Source organism: Culex quinquefasciatus, chromosome 3 (genome assembly GCF_015732765.1).
Source record: "Culex quinquefasciatus strain JHB chromosome 3, VPISU_Cqui_1.0_pri_paternal, whole genome shotgun sequence".
Taxonomy (NCBI): domain Eukaryota; kingdom Metazoa; phylum Arthropoda; class Insecta; order Diptera; family Culicidae; genus Culex; species Culex quinquefasciatus.
This window is the reverse complement of record NC_051863.1, coordinates 186,336,076-186,354,024: the sequence shown is the minus strand read 5'-3', so window position 1 is coordinate 186,354,024 and position 17,949 is coordinate 186,336,076. Positions and strand designations below refer to the sequence as shown.

The 17,949-nt window shown below is 37.9% G+C and overlaps 1 protein-coding gene and 1 long non-coding RNA gene across 2 annotated transcripts; both read right to left on the bottom strand.

Moving 5' to 3' along the window:
- Positions 1 to 9,300: 9,300 nt before the first annotated feature.
- LOC119770637 lies at positions 9,301 to 12,433 on the bottom strand. Its single transcript, XM_038265897.1, has 4 exons — positions 12,231 to 12,433; positions 12,071 to 12,171; positions 11,845 to 12,016; positions 9,301 to 11,790 (listed from the first exon to the last, which is right to left on the bottom strand). Exons 1-4 carry the CDS (start codon positions 12,424 to 12,426, stop codon positions 11,705 to 11,707), a joined length of 555 nt encoding a protein of 184 aa, XP_038121825.1. The 5' UTR covers positions 12,427 to 12,433; the 3' UTR covers positions 9,301 to 11,704.
- Positions 12,434 to 16,928: 4,495 nt separating this feature from the next.
- On the bottom strand, positions 16,929 to 17,741 carry LOC119770525. The gene is made up of 4 exons (XR_005278872.1): positions 17,600 to 17,741; positions 17,453 to 17,541; positions 17,224 to 17,397; positions 16,929 to 17,171 (listed from the first exon to the last, which is right to left on the bottom strand). It is a non-coding gene; the product is annotated as an uncharacterized LOC119770525 (long non-coding RNA).
- Positions 17,742 to 17,949: the final 208 nt, after the last annotated feature.

Below are 17,949 nucleotides of genomic sequence, written 5' to 3'. Positions count from 1 at the left end.
CTATTTAATTATTGTTAGTTTTTGAAGTTTGAAAATCCACTTTCAATGGGTTACATCACACCTTATATTGCATTCATAAGTCAAGTCAAACAATCTCAAAGAAGTTCATTCATTACCATCCAAACATAATTAATTACCCACCCCTCTCAATGGAATGCCTCGCAACTTGGGTGAATCTGCCTAATTCAAGATCAGTTGTTTCTCGGTTCACTTCGGCGTGAGTTTGTCCCACCGATGATGGCAAATCTGGAAAAGTTTGCACTTTTTGGAAAAGTCTACGCATATCTCAACATCATTGCAGCGATTTACGAGAGTGCTCACCTGATGCTGACAATTGGTGATTTGCTTTTGGAGGAAGAAGTTTCGATTTTTAATTTAGATCTCTTTGATAGCTAGTGGAAATCAACTCATGGAGTCAATCATCAACTTGGTATTGGCCCTTTTGTGGATTATTATGAGTGTGATTCTCATTGTTGGAATAAATAAGGTTGACACAAAATGAATTCAGTCGAATTTTGCCATTTTTAATAAAAGTAAATATTTTTCAGCAAAACATCAAACTAGTCAAGGTGCACCGGACGTTCTTTTTGGTAAACGTCATCGTCGCTATGACATGGGGAACGCTCAAACAACTTTATGCAATGTTAGTAAATCGTCAAATGCGAACTGAAATGCTAGTGATTGTACTTGTTGTCGCTTTTCTAATGTTGGGTAAGTTGAAGAAAAAGTTTTAGTTTCTAAATAATGCTTCATGTTGCTTTCAGTGCTATGTTTATTCATTCTGTGGATTCTAAATGGCACAATTAAACTTATTCAATGTAATGACAAAATTGCAAGAGTTGAACCAATTGATGTGACTTCTGTTGAGCTAATCAAACAAGAAACTAATTCGAGTAAATAAAAATCAATGACAGTAGGAATTCAATTAGTTTAATAATTATTTTCTTTTTGTATAAAATTATTTAAAGAATCATTCATGCTACATTTTCATTTTCAATGAACTTGATTACACCATGAATAATCCAAACGATTGGTATAGATACAACTGCAAAGAAAAGCAACTACTTTATCGTAAGAGAAGCCAAATTAAAAAAAAAAACTATGAATGAAACACAGAAAGAAGCCAACATACCGTACACAACCCCAACCACGATTCCCGTCAGGGACCACACGATCCGTTTGTCGGTGAGATCTTCCCCTGCCCGGATGTGGTAGAAGATCAATCCCCCCAGCAGGGTGGCAGTGACGCCCACGTAAAAAAACGTTTTGTACACTTTTGCGTAAAGAAGGTTTTTCTGCTTTGAGATAAAATATCTATTTTTGTAACAAGATGTTATTTTTGATGTAAATTATGTACTTCTCGAATTGCAGCCATCAAAACACCCGTCATAACCATCCAAATGAAAGATACCACAAGACCTGCAATTGCGATGTCGTTTCCATCAACTGCAATGGAGTGAAATCATTGAGTTTTAAAAATGACGTACTCACTTTAGTAACCCTACTTATTTCCGTAATCAAAGTTACGCTCAAATAACTGAGTGTTACTGCGGCTAACAATGCATAAATGTATCCCAAAATGGCAAACACTTTAAGCGGTATCATTCCGAGCAATGCAAAAATCGAGAGTCACTTTCACTCAAGTTTTCAGCTGTTGGTAACACAGCGCAGTCATGATGTGTTTGGTGTAATGAAACTACCTTTTACTATTTTCACTTTTTTATTATTTATCGCTGGGCAAACCAATCCAATCCTTCGCTTGCCATCTATTAATACAGATAAATGAAAAGGGGTCGTACCGCTGCACCGTCACGAGATATCGAACAATGGGCCTAAATGCATTATCATCAGTGTTGTAAATGAGTGATAAACAAAATTATCATTTAATGATTTTTCACCAAACTATCAGTATGTATAGCAACTGTCACTATAGCTTGTGAGTTCTCTTCTTTTATTTCGTGATTGCCAGCATGAACTTTCAATTTACGTTCTCCATTAGTGGACCCCTTTCCTATAGTGAACCCGGAACGGAATCGACGTAACACCTTATAATGTGGCCCTCTTAAACCTTTCGTTTCGTCAACGGATCCACAGGTGTGTATCGTTCTTTTTGCGACAAGACTCCGCCTCCCGGGTCTCCTAAGTGTGAAGGTATGGCACGGGGAGAGGGCACCGAATACCTATATTTTACACTTAGAATTTTTTGCGTCCGCCTCGGGAACCCTCTGAAGGTTTTTTGATGAAAAATTCAATAAAATCACTATTAAAAGTGTGTTTTTGTCTACTGATCTTTTATTTGGCATGTTCAGCACCATTTAAAACAACCTTTCTGCAAAAATAAGGCTTTTGAGTTCGACAACTTAAATCAGCAATTAAAACAAAAAATATTTCTATATTTTGACTGAATTAACTATCCAATCATTTTTTCACTGATTATTTCAGATCAGATCAAAGCTTGAATTAATTGTACTTTACTGAAGCATCGTAATTGAAGTTTGAAATGATATGTTGTAATAATAAATCAATGACAAAACATTCTATTGAAAATAAACATGCGTGGTTTCATCAGCAACTATAAACAAATCTAAAATTTGCATCAAAATAATTTTTTTAATCTTTTATATGTTTACAGTGGTTATTGACACGCTTTCTTTGTTATTTTTCGAAAATCATTGAGTTTAAAAATATGTTAAGTTTTTATGTTGTTTCAAGTTATATCTATTATCCAATTTATTTGTTTACAGTGAATAGTAAGCAAATGCCCACTTTTATTCTTTATATCTATTAATAGACCCCCACCAAGCATCAAAACATCAAATATCGGTTAAATTTGATATATAAACTGCAGTATTCCTATAGTGGACCTGGGTCCACAATCGGATTATGGACCCGGGTCCACTGTATAGGAAAAGGGGGTCCATAACTGGCAAAAAACACTTTTTTTCAAATGACTATTTTTCTGCACAAAAGCAAAGAACTGATGAAACAAATAGTCACAATTGTTCAAGAAGACTTCTGATTTCATTTTGTTTTACAAAGGGTTATGAAATCGTGCTCAAAATATTGAATAATTGGGTCCTAAAATGAAGCTTAGATTGCTGATATTATTGTTTACAGCGATAAAGCTTATTTTTCTGAGTACAATGACCCTTTGTACGACCACAAAGAGTTTAAAATGGATTTTAAAATCAATTTAGAAAAATTTACCTCGCGGTCCTTCTTGACAGAAAAGCTCCTACTTGACAGCTCGTTCCAAGGGGACCATAGTTGATGCATCGAAAAAATGTTGTCTTGTCAATATTTTTTTGCATTAAAATGAAAAAAAAAAACTGATCAGAAATGGTTTTTAATCGCGTTTTTACCGTCATTGTTATCCGAGCATTCGTTGGTGAAGGTTGTCTGAATCAACATGACTCGTCGCGTCCCGGCGCAAAACGCCGGCAATATTGCCCTACCTGCGGCTCAAGCAGGCAAAAAAGTGGGAATTTCCAAAAGGAAGGTTGAGGCCTCAACTGATGGCCAAAAACCGGGGATTTCCAAAAGGAAGGTGCTTTTGGAAGTGACATCGAACAGCAAAAAGACGAAAAAGAGCGACGGTACTGTACCGATGGAGGAGGAGGAGGAGAACTCTTCGTCCCACGAGGAGCAGCTATTGAAGAACAACAAGTTTGCTGGACTGCCTGACGAGGACCAGGTAGCGGAAGCAAAGGAGAATGAACTGCCGTTTTACGGCGATATGATGTATACGCCATTGAGGTGATTTTGCTGTAGACACGATTTTCTGTTTTTGTTCATTTTTTCAATTTAAAATGACTAATTTGAGGTCTGCTCTGTAGAAACTGTTAAAAAGTACAATAAAAATGTGGCCCCTACGAAATTTCTTGTTTTTTCCTATTCTCTACGATTTTAAACCACAAACATCATTTGGCCGTAAAAATAGCAATAAAAAATCACTACTTTTCCTGCCCAATGATGTATGTATACATTGCTCGATCAAAGCTGGCTTTATTTTTTGTGCCAGCTATTTTGATAGCTGAGTGGATCCCGTAATGCATTGTCCACGTGGATACTTTAAGGGGGGGGCGGGGTATTAGGGAGCGTTCTTTTATTACGTAACGCATTTGGGGGGAGGGGGTCGGAGGCCGTGTTACGCTCCATATAAAAATTTTAAAATTTGTATGGAAATTTTGTTACGAGGGGGGGTCTAAAAATCCGATTTTTTGCGTTACGTAATAAAATAACGCTCCCTTAGCGATTGCCTATGCTCCATAAAAACATTTTCAACAATTGTCAGCAAGGGAGGTGGGTGGGTCTAGAATTTTCAAAAAAGTGTCTACGTGGATGTGGATAAGGTGTCATCCATTAAGTACGTCACATTAAAATCAGCCAAAATTTACTCCACCCCCCCCCCCCCTTGTCACGATTTCCCTATGCTTTAAACACGCAATTTCACGCTTTCTCAAAAACCCCCCTCTCCCTCAGAGCGTGACGTACTTTATGGATGATGCCTAATGGACGTCCGCTTAAGAATTAAATCGAAATAATGTAATAAAATATTGCCCAATCTTGATTTGGTCCCAAAACCTCAAATCAACATTCAACAGTACTGAATTTGACTTCTATCAATTCTCAATGTATACATACATCATGATGAGTAAAATTGGCGTATACATCATTGTTTGTTTGCTTAATAAAATGGGCCCCAGAGCAGTTTTTTGAAAAATTCTTTCGTCAAGAGGTAGCTTTTAAGATTCTTTATCAGACTGTACAATAAAATTGAAAATGTCCAAAATGGCGTATACATCATATCGCCGTAAAACGGCAGTGAAGTGAAACAGCGAAAGGAGAAACTGCCTCCTTTTTATGTGCGACAATCAGCAGCAACGATCGACTTTCGAGCGGGGCTGGTTGAACTCATCAAGTCTGGGAAAGTCCTAGGCAACATTCGTCTGTGTCAGGACGGATTTAAGGTGCTGGTGCAATCCAGGCAGCACTATCAACTGGTCAAGGATTACTTGACCGAAAACGAGGCGGAGTACTTTACCCATGATGTCGCCATGGATAAGCCGTACAAAATCGTCGTCAGAGGTCTGTACGACATGCCAGTGGAGGAATTAGCTGCCGAGCTAAAAGTTTTGAAACTGGATGTGTTGGCCGTGCACAAAATGAGCCGACGCAACAAAGACATCAAGTACCGTGACCAGCTCTACCTGCTGCATTTGGCTAAGGGATCGACGACGCTTCCTGAGCTGAAGGCAATTCGAGCGGTTTTCAACATTATCGTGTCGTGGGAGCGATACCGACCAGTGCATCGTGACGTCACACAATGCTTCAACTGCCTGGGTTTCGGGCACGGAGGTAAGAACTGCCACCTGAAGCGTCGTTGCGCCAAATGTGGTACCGATGCGCACATCACATCCCAGTGCATCCAAGATTCGCTGGTGAAGTGCCTCAACTGCAACGGTGAGCACTCGTCAACCGACCGAAAGTGCCCCAAGAGAGCTGAGTTCGTGAAAATTCGGCAGCAAGCATCGACGAAGAATCAGCCTCAGCGTCGTAGAACTCCTCCAGCCCTGGTGGAGGAAAATTTTCCACCTCTTCAACCGCGACGCCAGGTCCCAAACTTGGCACCGTTGCCGTTGGATCCCAGGAAGAGAGCTGAGATGAATCATCCACGGCCGGGTTCCAGCCAGGAGCCGAGACCGCCACCACCGGGCTTCAGCCAGGAGCCAAGACCAACCCAAGAACCAGCAGTTGAGGAAAATGGTAATGATCTTTACACCTCAACCGAACTCCTCAATATTTTCAAACAGATGTCCGCTGCACTGCGTGGATGCAAAACCAAGACCCAGCAGATTGAAGTGCTGACCTCGTTCGTCATCCAGTATGGATCGTAGGTCCCTCAAGCTGCTGAATTGGAACGCTTGCTCCATTAGGAGGAAGAATTTAGAGCTGGTGGATTTTCTTCGCGAGAAGGAGATCGACGTAGCTGCCATCACGGAAACTCATCTGAAGCCCGGTGAAAAAGTTTATCTGCAAAACTACAAGATCGCGACGCAGCTCGATAGGACCACCTCTGGAGGAGGAGGTGTGCTTGTCGCTGTTCATCGTGATCTCAAGCCACGCCGGCTGCCACACTTTAAGCTGGACATCATCGAGGCCGTTGGAGTGGAAATTCCCACTTCGGTTGGCCCAGTACTCTTCATTGCTGCATACTGTCCACGTCAGGTGAATGCCAGAGATGGTTCAGCAGCAAAACTGAAGAGCGATATCCAGAAGCTGACACGGCGGAGCGCAAAGTACATCATCGCTGGTGACCTCAACGCGAAGCATGAAGTTTGGGGCAACAGCAGGAGGAATCGGAACGGAGTGATTCTGCACAACGATCTGCAAAACGGATACTACAACGTTGTGAGTCCGGATCGTCCAACGAGGGTGGCTCGGTCTGGGAATCACTCAATCATCGACTTCTTCATTACCAATATGGCTGAGAACGTGGCTCATCCTGAGGTGTTTGAAGAGTTGAGTTCTGATCACTATCCGGTGGTTGTGGAGGTTGGAGCTTCCGTTACTCCGCAGCGGCAACCAACCCGGAAAGATTACCACAACGTTGACTGGCAGCAGTTTCAGCAAGTGGTCGACAGCAACATCGACTATGATCAACACCCGGAAACTTCTGCCGATATTGATCGTTCGCTGGAGGTGATCCAGCAGGCTATCAACCAAGCAGAGGCTGCCAACGTTCGAGAGGTTCCTGTTAATTTTAAGGTAACTGATATTGACGTAGATACTAAACACTTGATTAGACTTAGGAATGTTTATAGGAGACAATATCAACGGACTGGGGACTATGACAAAAGATTTCAGTGAACAATTTGAACAAAATCATACAAGACCGACTTGACAATATCAGAAATCAAGAATTTTCAAAACATGTAAGCCAGCTTGGGAATTATTCAAAACCATTTTGGAAACTTTCAAAAGTTCTTAAAAACAAACCAAAGCCTATTCCTCCTCTTATTGTTGAGGATTCTCCTTTGATTACATCCGAGGAAAAGGCAAATGCACTTGGGCTTCATTTTGTTAGTTCACATAATCTTGGCGCTTCCATGACCAGCCGTAAAGAAACATCAGTTGCCAATAGTATTTCAACAATCAATGACTCTACCTTTGAATTTCCTGCAGATTCCCATGTTTCTGGTGAGGAAGTCAAAGTTGCAGTTAAACAAATGAAAAATATGAAAGCTCCAGGCTTTGATAACATTTTAATCTAGTGTTGAAAAAACAGAGTGATCAGTTCTTTCAACATCTAGCCAATATTTTCAATAAATGTTTGCAACTTGGTTACTTCCCCACCAATTGGAAACTGGGCAAAGTCATACCAATTTTGAAGCCTCAAAAGATCCAACATCGCCAACAAGTTATCGTCCCATTAGTCTTTTGAGTAGTCTGTCCAAACTCTTTGAGAAGGTCATCTATTCAAGGCTTTTGGATTTTACCAACGATAATAATATAATTTTGAACGAGCAGTTTGGCTTCCGAAAGGGACATAATACTGCTCATCAGCTTACGAGAGTAACTAAAATCATCAAGCAGAACAAGCTTGAGTCTAAATCAACTGCTATGGCTTTGTTGGATGTTGAGAAGGCTTTTGACAATGTTTGGCATGATGGTTTGATACATAAACTGTATTTATACGGTTTTCCAATGTATCTTATCAAAATTATCCAGCACTATCTTTCGGAGAGATCGTTCAAGGTTTTTCTGAATGGGATTGCTTCTGGATTATTCAACATTGATGCTGGGGTTCCCCAAGGAAGTATTCTTGGCCCACTTCTGTACAATATTTTTACATCTGATTTGCCTACTCTTCCTGGTAATGGTGTGTTGTCACTTTTTGCTGATGACACTGCCGTTATTTATAAGGGTAAAATAACCAGATATTTAGTTGGCCGTCTTCAGAAGGGTCTTGACGTTCTTTCCGAATACTTTGGCGACTGGAAAATTCGCATAAATGCAGCCAAAACTCAAACCATCATTTTTCCACTTTCCAAATCGGCCAGATTTGTCCCAAAGGATGATGTTTTGATTAAAATGAATGATGTTTCGATACCCTGGTCAAAGGAAGTTGTCTATTTAGGTCTCATACTTGACTCGAAACTTTTGTTTCGGCAGCATGTAGATAAAATATTGAACAAGTGCAGCATTCTCATCAGGTGTTTGTATCCTTTAATTAACAGAAAATCAAAGCTATCTTTGAAAAATAAGTTAGCAGTTTACAAACAAATAATTTACCCCGTTATTGAGTATGCAGTACCTGTTTGGGAGTGTTGCGCTAGAACTCATAAATTGAAGCTCCAGCGTGTCCAAAACAAGGTACTCAAAATGGTTTTGAATGTTCCTGGCTGGACAAGATCAAGTGAGGTTCATGAATTAGCAGAAGTTAAAATGTTGGATCAGAAGATTCAAGAAAAATGTTTGAAATTCAGGGAAAAATGTGCTATATCTGAATACCCCTTGATTCAAGGATTGGTTTAGTTTATGGTAAGATTAAGTTAGTTTTAGGTTAGGTTATGTTTTCTTAACATTTTTTTTTCCTCATTGTACCTAGTGTTACAAAAATGATAAATCATATACTTTTAAAGTTATAAAAATGAACAGTGTTTAAATCACGAAAAGCAAACTAAAGCTGAAGAGCCACAGCTGACCACTTATTATGTAAACCAAATGTAATTATTATAAGAAAGATTCAATAAAGTATATTTAATTCAAAAAAAAAAAAAAAAAATATCGCGTTTTTACCGTTGTACATAAAAATTTACATAGGGCTTTAGTACCCAATTGTGTAAAATGCTCGTTGACTCTACTAGGGATCGATATGAAAGAACGGGAGAGGAATGTTAGGAACTGAACACGGATTACGTCGAATTAAACTGCGTTAAACTGCGTTGAAAAGTGTTGTTTTGTAGTGGCTTTTGTGGCTACGCTCTTTTAAGCGAGAATGATGGTAAAATAGAGAGAATAAGAGAATGTTACACGTGTATAGACGACATAGAGATTGGCATTTTTTTGCAGAGGATTTCATGGCGGAAAGAAGGGCAGTTAAAGTTTGGAGATGAGATTCAGGGACCAAAATTACCCCTTGGAGCAAAGTTTCATGGAAATCGAAAAAGTGTCGGGCATTTTTTTCGATTTCGTGTGAGTTAGCAAAGAATAACCCAATAGCAAAAATCAACTTAATAAAAGGCTGAAAGAATCTATGATATTTCAATATAGTGTGAACCAAAAAATAAAACACACTTTTGGGTTGACTTTCCACTTTATTATGTTTATTATGCCCTGATCTAAGGCAGTGTTAACATCAATATAGTCCCATAGAGTGCATTGATTATTTATATTTGTTTTACATATCACATTGAAAAAACAACATGATTTTATTACAACGAGGGTTGTTCGCAGATTTTGTGTCAGAAAAACATGGTTATTACTTCTTAAATGTGTAAAATTTACCTTTTCATGAGTCATGTTCTTTATTCGGGGTGAGATTGATATGGTTTCAATTTATTTCTGAAATATAATTAAAACGGTAAGCCTTATCTTAAGCATCATATTTTTAAAACATGCACTGGACTAGGACTCACAATGTCCATGCACGTATTTTGAAAAATAAAAAATATAAATATCAACAGTGCTTCAAAAAATAGTTTAGTTGAAACTTGATATTTTACAAACTGGGGTGACATTGACAGTAAATGTGTTTTTTTAAATATCAGCCTAAAAGTACGTAAATCGAGTGTATCACGTCAAATTGGTCATTAATAAGATGTCTTTTGATGTTTAAATTGTAAAATTTACAATTGAATGTTTGTTCAACGAAATCTACGAACTTTTAATAACATGTTTATAAATTTGAGGTAAAGAGTTCCAAGTTTGATTAAAATTCGTTGAAAATTCATTATTTACAACACAAATTTTGTAGCATGAATTATATATTTTCAAAATTTACTGAGAATCTTGTTCTACAAAAATGCCTGTAAATCTGAAGATATTTTTAAATTCTGTTTCAATGACACTTATTTTTTTTTACTCAGAAACTAATTTCAACTGTTCTAAGTGTAAAATTTTCCAAAGAATCCGATATTGCCGTCCATTTTCCCATTCGTACTTTTTTGCTTTGAGAATTTTTTTTACAGATATAATCCTATTTATCAATGCTTTCATTATTCTAGTTAAAAAATAAAAAAAAATGGTTGAAAACTACTTCCTGAAGTATTTTGAATACTTCTTTACTAAGCTCATCATGGTTCGAAAAAAAAAATCAATCATAAATATTATCAACCTTTCAAATTTTCATCCTTTTTCAACTGTGTACCGTCGAGTGAAAAGTTCGGGACTGCGGTTTGGTGTCTGTTCTAACCGAACACTAAATAAAATCATGGTAATGTTACATCTAGAAAGGGGTGCACTAAAAATGATAACAATGGTAATATTACCTCTGGGAATGGCTACATCTATTCCATGAGAAAAAAAAATTACCTCTAAAAATGCGTAAATTCATCACTTTTACAGTGCTATGCAACTTTTTCAGTCAAAGCAGAGAAGTTTTTTTTTTCAAACTCACTTTGAAAAGTTTTGAAGGACATTCTCAAATAGACGGCATTGGCTTGCTTTAATTGGTTTAGTAAAAAATGATATGTTAAAAATAAGGTTATCCCAGACAAATTTCCAAAATAAATAATAAGTCACACATTATTTTCTCCCACAAAATCTCTCAAAATTCCTCGCAAGGGTCCTGATTTTCGGTTCAAACATCAGAAATCACTCACTCATCGCCGAGCGAACCTTTGGCGACTGGAGCTCGCAACCAGTCGCGAGCGAACAGTACACTCAGGCTGCCAGCGACTTGCTCAATCGCTTCTCCCAGCGACACAAATACTTCGTGAATTGCTTTGCCCGCTCCGTCCGTTAACCCGAGTCACACACGAATACGTTCAAAGAGGAGAGAATCCAACAAAACACTTTGCCGTAAATTTGTATTTGGCATGATGGAAATTGCTTGTATATTTGTCTGTGATGTTGTGTTATCAACAAAATTGCAAAACATTTTTGATAAAATAGATCTTAAGCAGTTAAAAAACTGAGTAAAACAAAGCCGATCGCAAACTATTTCGACTCAGAGACTGAGCGACATAACGCAATCGGTCTCTCTGAACCATTCGCTGTACTACCCGATTGAAGTGAGAGGGAGAGCAAAGAGAGAGTATTCTGTAACGATTGGTGTGGAAGCGACGAACGGTAGGAAACGGTCAGAGCAGTTTTTTGTCGCTTTCAATTTGTGGTCGCGAGTCGTTTAGGAGCAATCAGAACCCTCGAATCCTCGACGTCCTTGAGTAAAATTTGCCTCTAAATTAACTTTGGAAATGTCAGCGCACTCTTTCCCTTTCCCATACGGGAAGCTGGCAATGGTTCACTTACTATAAAATTCAAAACTTTAACAAGTTTTGAACACATACTTAATCAATGTAAATTTCTGACTGCAAAATGCAGATTCAATGGCAATAACACAATTTTCACTTTGTTTTGATGATAGAGCAATTTAACGTTTATGGTTTCATACAGAAATCGGTTACACTAAGAACACTTAAGTTTTTTTTTCTTATTTCCTTGTCATTTCAATGAGCTCCGTTTGCATTCCCTGGGCATTTTAAGCGACCATTTGTTGGGCTTCCTTTTCAGTTTCTATGTACCGAATCACGCCATTCAGAATCCAAATGCCAAGAGCTAGCATGGCTGTAATGCAAATTATGTTATTTTCATATTTTTTTAACATTCATCTAAACGCACCCAATGCAAGAACTGCAACGATGAGGGTTGTCACCCACACACTTGTTGAAACACCATCCAAATGAACGTGAGAATCATCCTCGATGTGAAGCGAAATAATGTACAGTACTATGCCAACGACGTTGCACACGATGAAAAAAATGTAGTAGATTTTGGCAAATTGCAAATTTTTCTGAAATAAATATTCATGAAGGTTAAACTTTCAAAACGATCTAGAACCTTGTACCTTCTTGATGCTCATGATGCAACCAAACGTCATGCAAATCCATGCAAGGTTAAATCCCATGCCAATGAGCCCAACGAGGACATCACTTCTAGGGCCCTTCGCTGCGGAGAAAAAGCTTTTCAACTAAACCATGTCTCGTTTTGCAATCCAAATGCCTTACCGAGCTGCGGCACTGCTTTCGAAAATTGAAACGCCCCGGTCACAATGATCAAATAGGCAAAGGCTTGCCCAATCGTGGTCAATGTTTTGGGGGAAACCATTCTTTTTTTTTCCGCGAAACAGACCCACCCACAACTGGTGCGAAAATGCGACTTGATGTGTGGAAATTTGTGCAAACAAGCATGATTCGTCACCATCCGGTCGGTATCTGTGATGGTGTTGTCTCCTTTGAGACAACAGTTCGACGCTGTCGTGTTGTCTTGCCGTACGTAGCTTTTCGACGTTCCGAGAGAAACTCGTTTTAATGTTTGACCTTGAATAAACAAAAACGAAAACACGCAATGTAAACAATAACAAACACGCTTTGTTTAGTTGACCATTACGTGCATTGTCCCGAAGTTTGGTTGAATTTGGTCGGCGGAGTCCCGAGATAGAGTTGTTGAGTTGGGCTTGCACGTGTGTCAAACGCGTTCTGACCTGAAATCCCTTTGGACAGTTGTTGCACTTTCAGCAATTTCCATGGAGTGACAAGATATCAGGACAAGATTGAAATTACTTTCATATGCAAAGTGACGAAAATGCATATAGTTTTTATGATTTCGTTTGATATCTCAGGATTGAAATCAATTCTTGGAGATCTGTGAAGGTCAAAAGGAGATGCATAGTTAGCTGCACAAAATGACGTTCTTAACTCAATTTGGCGCAAAATGCCCCTGCGACAAGTTAGCACAACAGCGACGAGTCGTTTATTTACTTTTTTGTTTTGATTCACTCAATATTGGAACGCATCCAAACAAATGAAACTTGCGCAACAGGTTGGTGCATTTCTAATGTTATTTTGTCATGGTATTGGTTTGCATTAGTTCATCCAAAGATGGCGAATGAACGTGTGGTTGTTAACTTCAGTGAGATTCATTTTATGATCAAGAAGACCTTAAATGAAAAAAGAGAACATTTTAGAATCACCGCCCATTTTTGCGAAATAATGATAATGAGCAATTCTCTGAGATTTCGGTCATTCGATTTTTTTTTGTATTTTTCAATCCGCCTGAAACTTTTTTGGTGCCTTCGGTATGCCCAAAGAAGCCATTTTGCCATTTTGCATTGTCACTAAAACTTGATTTGCAAAAAAAACTCTATTTTTATTTTTTTTTTATTTTTTGATATGTTTTAGAGGACATAAAATGCCAACTTTTCAGAAATTTCCAGAATGGGCAAAAAATCTTTCACCGAGTTATGATTTTTTTAATCAATACTGATTTTTTCAAAAAGTCGAAATATTGGTCGCAAAAATTTTTCAACTTCATTTTTCGATGTAAAATCGAATTTGCAATCAAAAAGTACTTTAGTAAATTTTTGATAAAGTGCACCGTTTTCAAGTTATAACCATTTTTAGGTAACTTTTTTGGAAATAGACGCAGTTTTCAATTTTTTAAAATAAGTGCCCATGTTTGCCCACCTTTGAAAAAAATATTTTTGAAAATTCTCTATATTTTGCTTTGTTGAACTTTGTTGATACGACCCATAGTTGTTGAGATATTGCCATGCAAAGGTTTAAAAACAGGAAAATTGATGTTTTCTAAGTCTCACCCAAACAGCCCACCATTTTCTAATGTCGATATCTCAGCAACTATGAATCCGATTTACAATGTTAAAACATGAAACATTCGTGAAATTTTCCGATCCTTTCGAAAAAATTTTTAAATCAAGACTAACATTTCAAATGGGCGTAATATTGAATGTTTGGCTCGTTCGAAATGTTAGTCTTGATTAAAAAATTTAGAAAGTATTTTTTTCTAAAAGATCGGAAAAATTCACGAATGTTTCATGTTTTAACATTGTAAATCGGATTTAAAGTTGCTGAGATATCGACATTAAAAAATGGTGGGTTGTTTGGGTGAGACTTAGAAAACATCAATTTTCCTGTTTTTTAACATTTGCATGGCAATATCTCAGCAACTATGGGTCGTAGAGAATTTTCTCAGCTTTTCAAAAATATTTTTTTTCAAAGGTGGGCAAACATGGGCACTAATTTAAAAAAATGAAAAACTGCGACTATTTTCAAAAAAGTTACCTAAAAATGGTTATAACTTGAAAACGGTGCACTTTATCACAAATTCACTGAAGTACTTTTTGATTGCAAATTCGATTTTACATCGAAAAATGAAGTTGAAAAATTTTTGCGACCAATATTTCGACTTTTTGAAAAAATCTGTATTGATTCAAAAAATCATAACTCGGTGAAAGATTTTTTGCCCATTCTGGAAATTTCTGAAAAGTTGGCATTTTATGTCCTCTAAAACATATCAAAAAATAAAAAAAATTAAAAATAGTGTTTTTTTTTTGCAAATCCAGTTTTAGTGACAAAAAGTTAAAAAATAACCAAAATTTTTTTTACCTTGTATCATTTTTTTTTAGTGTAGTCCATATCCATACCTACAACTTTGTCGAAGACACCAAATCGATCAAAAAATTCCTTCAAAAGATACAGATTTTTGAATTTTCACATATCATTTTTGTATGGACAGTAGAGTGTAACAAAAATGACTTTTTGGCGGGCATTCAAGGGTTTGTTCCGGTGGGCATACTAAGCCCAAATCCAAAATATGAGCTTGATTGGACGTAACAGGAGCTGGCGCTCCGCCCTTCAATTTTAAATGGGATTTAACCCGTAAAAAAATATTTTTTCAAAAATGTCACTTTTTGAGGCATTTCGGCCACTAAAGCGTTTATTTTCAACATCATTGGCGTGTTGGCCAGATCCTTGCGCATCTTTTGGTATATATAACATTGAAATTTGGAGCACCCTGGAGCTCGGTACAGGCCTTCAAACTTTGGCATTTTTTCGAAAAATCGGTCCCGGCAAAAAAGATATGCGTCGCGCCTCGCGACGCCCTAGACGCCATTTGATTTTGCCGGGGCCGATTTTTCGAAAAAATGCCAAAGTTTGAAGGCCTGTACCGAGCTCCAGGGTGCTCCAAATTTCAATGTTATATATACCAAAAGATGCGCAAGGATCTGGCCAACACGCCAATGATGTTGAAAATAAACGCTTCAGTGGCCAAAATGCCTCAAAAAGTGACATTTTTGAAAAAATATTTTTACGGGTTAAATCCCATTTAAAATTGAAGGGCGGAGCGCCAGCTCCTGTTACGTCCAATCAAGCTCATATTTTGGATTTGGGCTTAGTATGCCCACCGGAACAAACCCTTGAATGCCCGCCAAAAAGTCATTTTTGTTACACTCTAATGGACAGCATCCAAATTTGTATGGAAAATTATATGGACAAACTAATGATGCAAAATGGCTTCTTTGGGCATACCGAATGCATTAAAAAAGTTTCAGCCGGATTAAAAAATACAAAAATTAAAATTAAAGAAAAAAGACCGATTCCGTAGAGAACTGCTCTAATATGTTTTAAATTAATAAACTACACTCGTAAATAGCCAGACGTCTGATTGGTTTTTATTGTCAGTTTTATTTGGACTGATTTTAAGATCAGTAGTGCGGTGCCTGTGTGGACGCTCAGTCCTGTTTTTTCGTGTTATTTTCAGTCTCTTTTGTGTCGCTATTTGTGTACATGGGGTGATTGGATTTCTTCTGATTCGTGTTGTTTTCATCTCTTTTGTGACGCTGTTTGTGTGCATGGGGTGATTGGTCTTCTTCTTCTTCTTCTTCTTTTTTCTTTATTTTTAGTTCGCGCGTTCGTTGGCCAATGAGTTTATTTTTGTTCTCTTTACGTAGTTTTCGATAGAAACGATCCGAATTCTTTTTTTTTTCGAGACAAGCAAGTCGTATTGCTGGATTAAGTCCTTTCTATATCATCGATGATTGGAAGGCACGCCGACGAATATGTTTTAAGGCTTATGATATAAAATCATTTTAATGAATAAAGCCCTTCTTACATCACCGTTGATCGGAAGGCACGCCGACGAAGAATTTCTGGAGGATCGCGGTCGAATTAATACTATATTTAAAATTCTAGATAGCTATCTTTCGGATTCGATTGTGAGTAGCGGGACTTCGCGGTTACTATGCAACGTGTTTTTTGGAGTTTTTTTATATTTTAAATTTAGAAGCCCTTCTTTTATCATCGTTGATAGGAAGGCACGCCGACGGTTAAGTTCGTTTAAGCTATTGTTTTAATTTCATTACAATCGGTTACGTGGTGTCCTGTTTTCTTTTCGTTTATATTCGTTGATCGTAATAATTTATTCCAACTGGCAGCTTTAGTATTAACTCATCTACTATTTTTGACATTTGCTCGCGTTATCTTAATTGTACCAACAGTAAAAATATACTGATAAGTCCAGCCCATAGCACTACCGCTCGGTTGGCACGCGTTCGATTAAAACAAACTTTTTAAATAATCAATTATTTATCTTTCCGCAGCCGGCTGCCTAAGATTTAAAATTTCAACCGATAAACAAAATGCTCATGGTCACATCACTGCCACTCGTGAATCCTGACCTCATACCCATCTACTAACCCCCTCAAAACTCATGTGATACTTTGTCGGAGAAGCAGTCGATTGGGCGGTCTCTATCACTCAAGTATCGGACTAACATTCCCATCCACTTCCCCGTGACCCTACCACTGGTCGTGGCCGGCGCCGGTATTGATCAGCATGATAGGGGCCTTTAAGAAGTTGCGAAGCGAGGAAAGATAGCACCCACTTATCTTCCACGGCTCGTGGATGTAACTTCTGGAGGTCCTGGTCAATAACGGAGTAGCAACTGCGGGTGGGCACCTATGCTTATGCTTATGCTTATGCTTAGTTTTATTTGGACTCATTTTAAACATTTTCCAGCATATTATTATTGTCAACCAACCAATTATTATTGTATTGGTTTAAAAATTTCAGTTGCCTCTCCTGTCTCATTTTCACTTTCAATGTATCGAATTACTTGAGCGATGATCCACAAAGTGGCTGCAAATATGACTAGAGAAAAAAAAAATCAATTAACTATCAATTAATTTTATGATATTCATACCCAATGCTACTCCAATCACAATCACCGTAACAGTCCACACGTTCACTGTAGTACCGTAAATCTGCACCTGATTTTCAGCTTCAACATGTATTAGAATCACCTCGAGCATAACAGTGCCTATGAAGCTGGTGATAAAAAACTTTTTGTAAAGTCAAAGGCAAGCTTAAGGTTTTTCTGGAAAAATAAATTTAATTTAACTCACTCCACGAACCAAACCCACTAGATTTACCTTTTTAATGCTGACGATGAAAGCGAAAGTCATCAACACCCAAGCAAGATTCACCGGCATACCAATAAATCCAATGTTGTCACCATTGACTGAAAACATTTATTTTAAATTTTTGTTTTCATAAACCTCCTTCTCCTGAATATTTACCAATTTTCGTAACATTCTCGATGGCGTAATAAATGCTACAAACAAAAATGAAGTAGCCGCCGGTAAGTCCAATCAAAGCGAATGATTTGAGAGAAGCCATTTTCACAGCAAAGCTTTGACACCTCAACTTGGTGGAAAACTGCGTCACATTGAGCGGTGATCCTTTGGGAAGTTCACGCATCGTGTCCTTGAAATGAGCATGATAACTTTTTATCACCGGCTATGCACTTGCGTGCATTTCATATAAACAGTCTGGTTACAAGTGTGAAATTTGTTCAGAGTGTTAGAGGCTGCTTCATTTTAGCAAATGGTTCATGAAGGAATCCAGCTATCAGTTTGGCGTGAAGTTC

Excerpts from the sequence above, each read along its gene's own strand:
- LOC119770637 (XM_038265897.1), bottom strand. The coding sequence starts at position 12,426 with ATGGTGACGAATCATGCTTGTTTGCACAAATTTCCACACATCAAGTCG. Across the intron at positions 12,172-12,230 it reads GAAAGCAGTGCCGCAGCTCG|CGAAGGGCCCTAGAAGTGAT; the intron begins GTAAGGCATTTG and ends TTTTCTCCGCAG. Across the intron at positions 11,791-11,844 it reads CGTTGCAGTTCTTGCATTGG|CCATGCTAGCTCTTGGCATT; the intron begins GTGCGTTTAGAT and ends TTTGCATTACAG.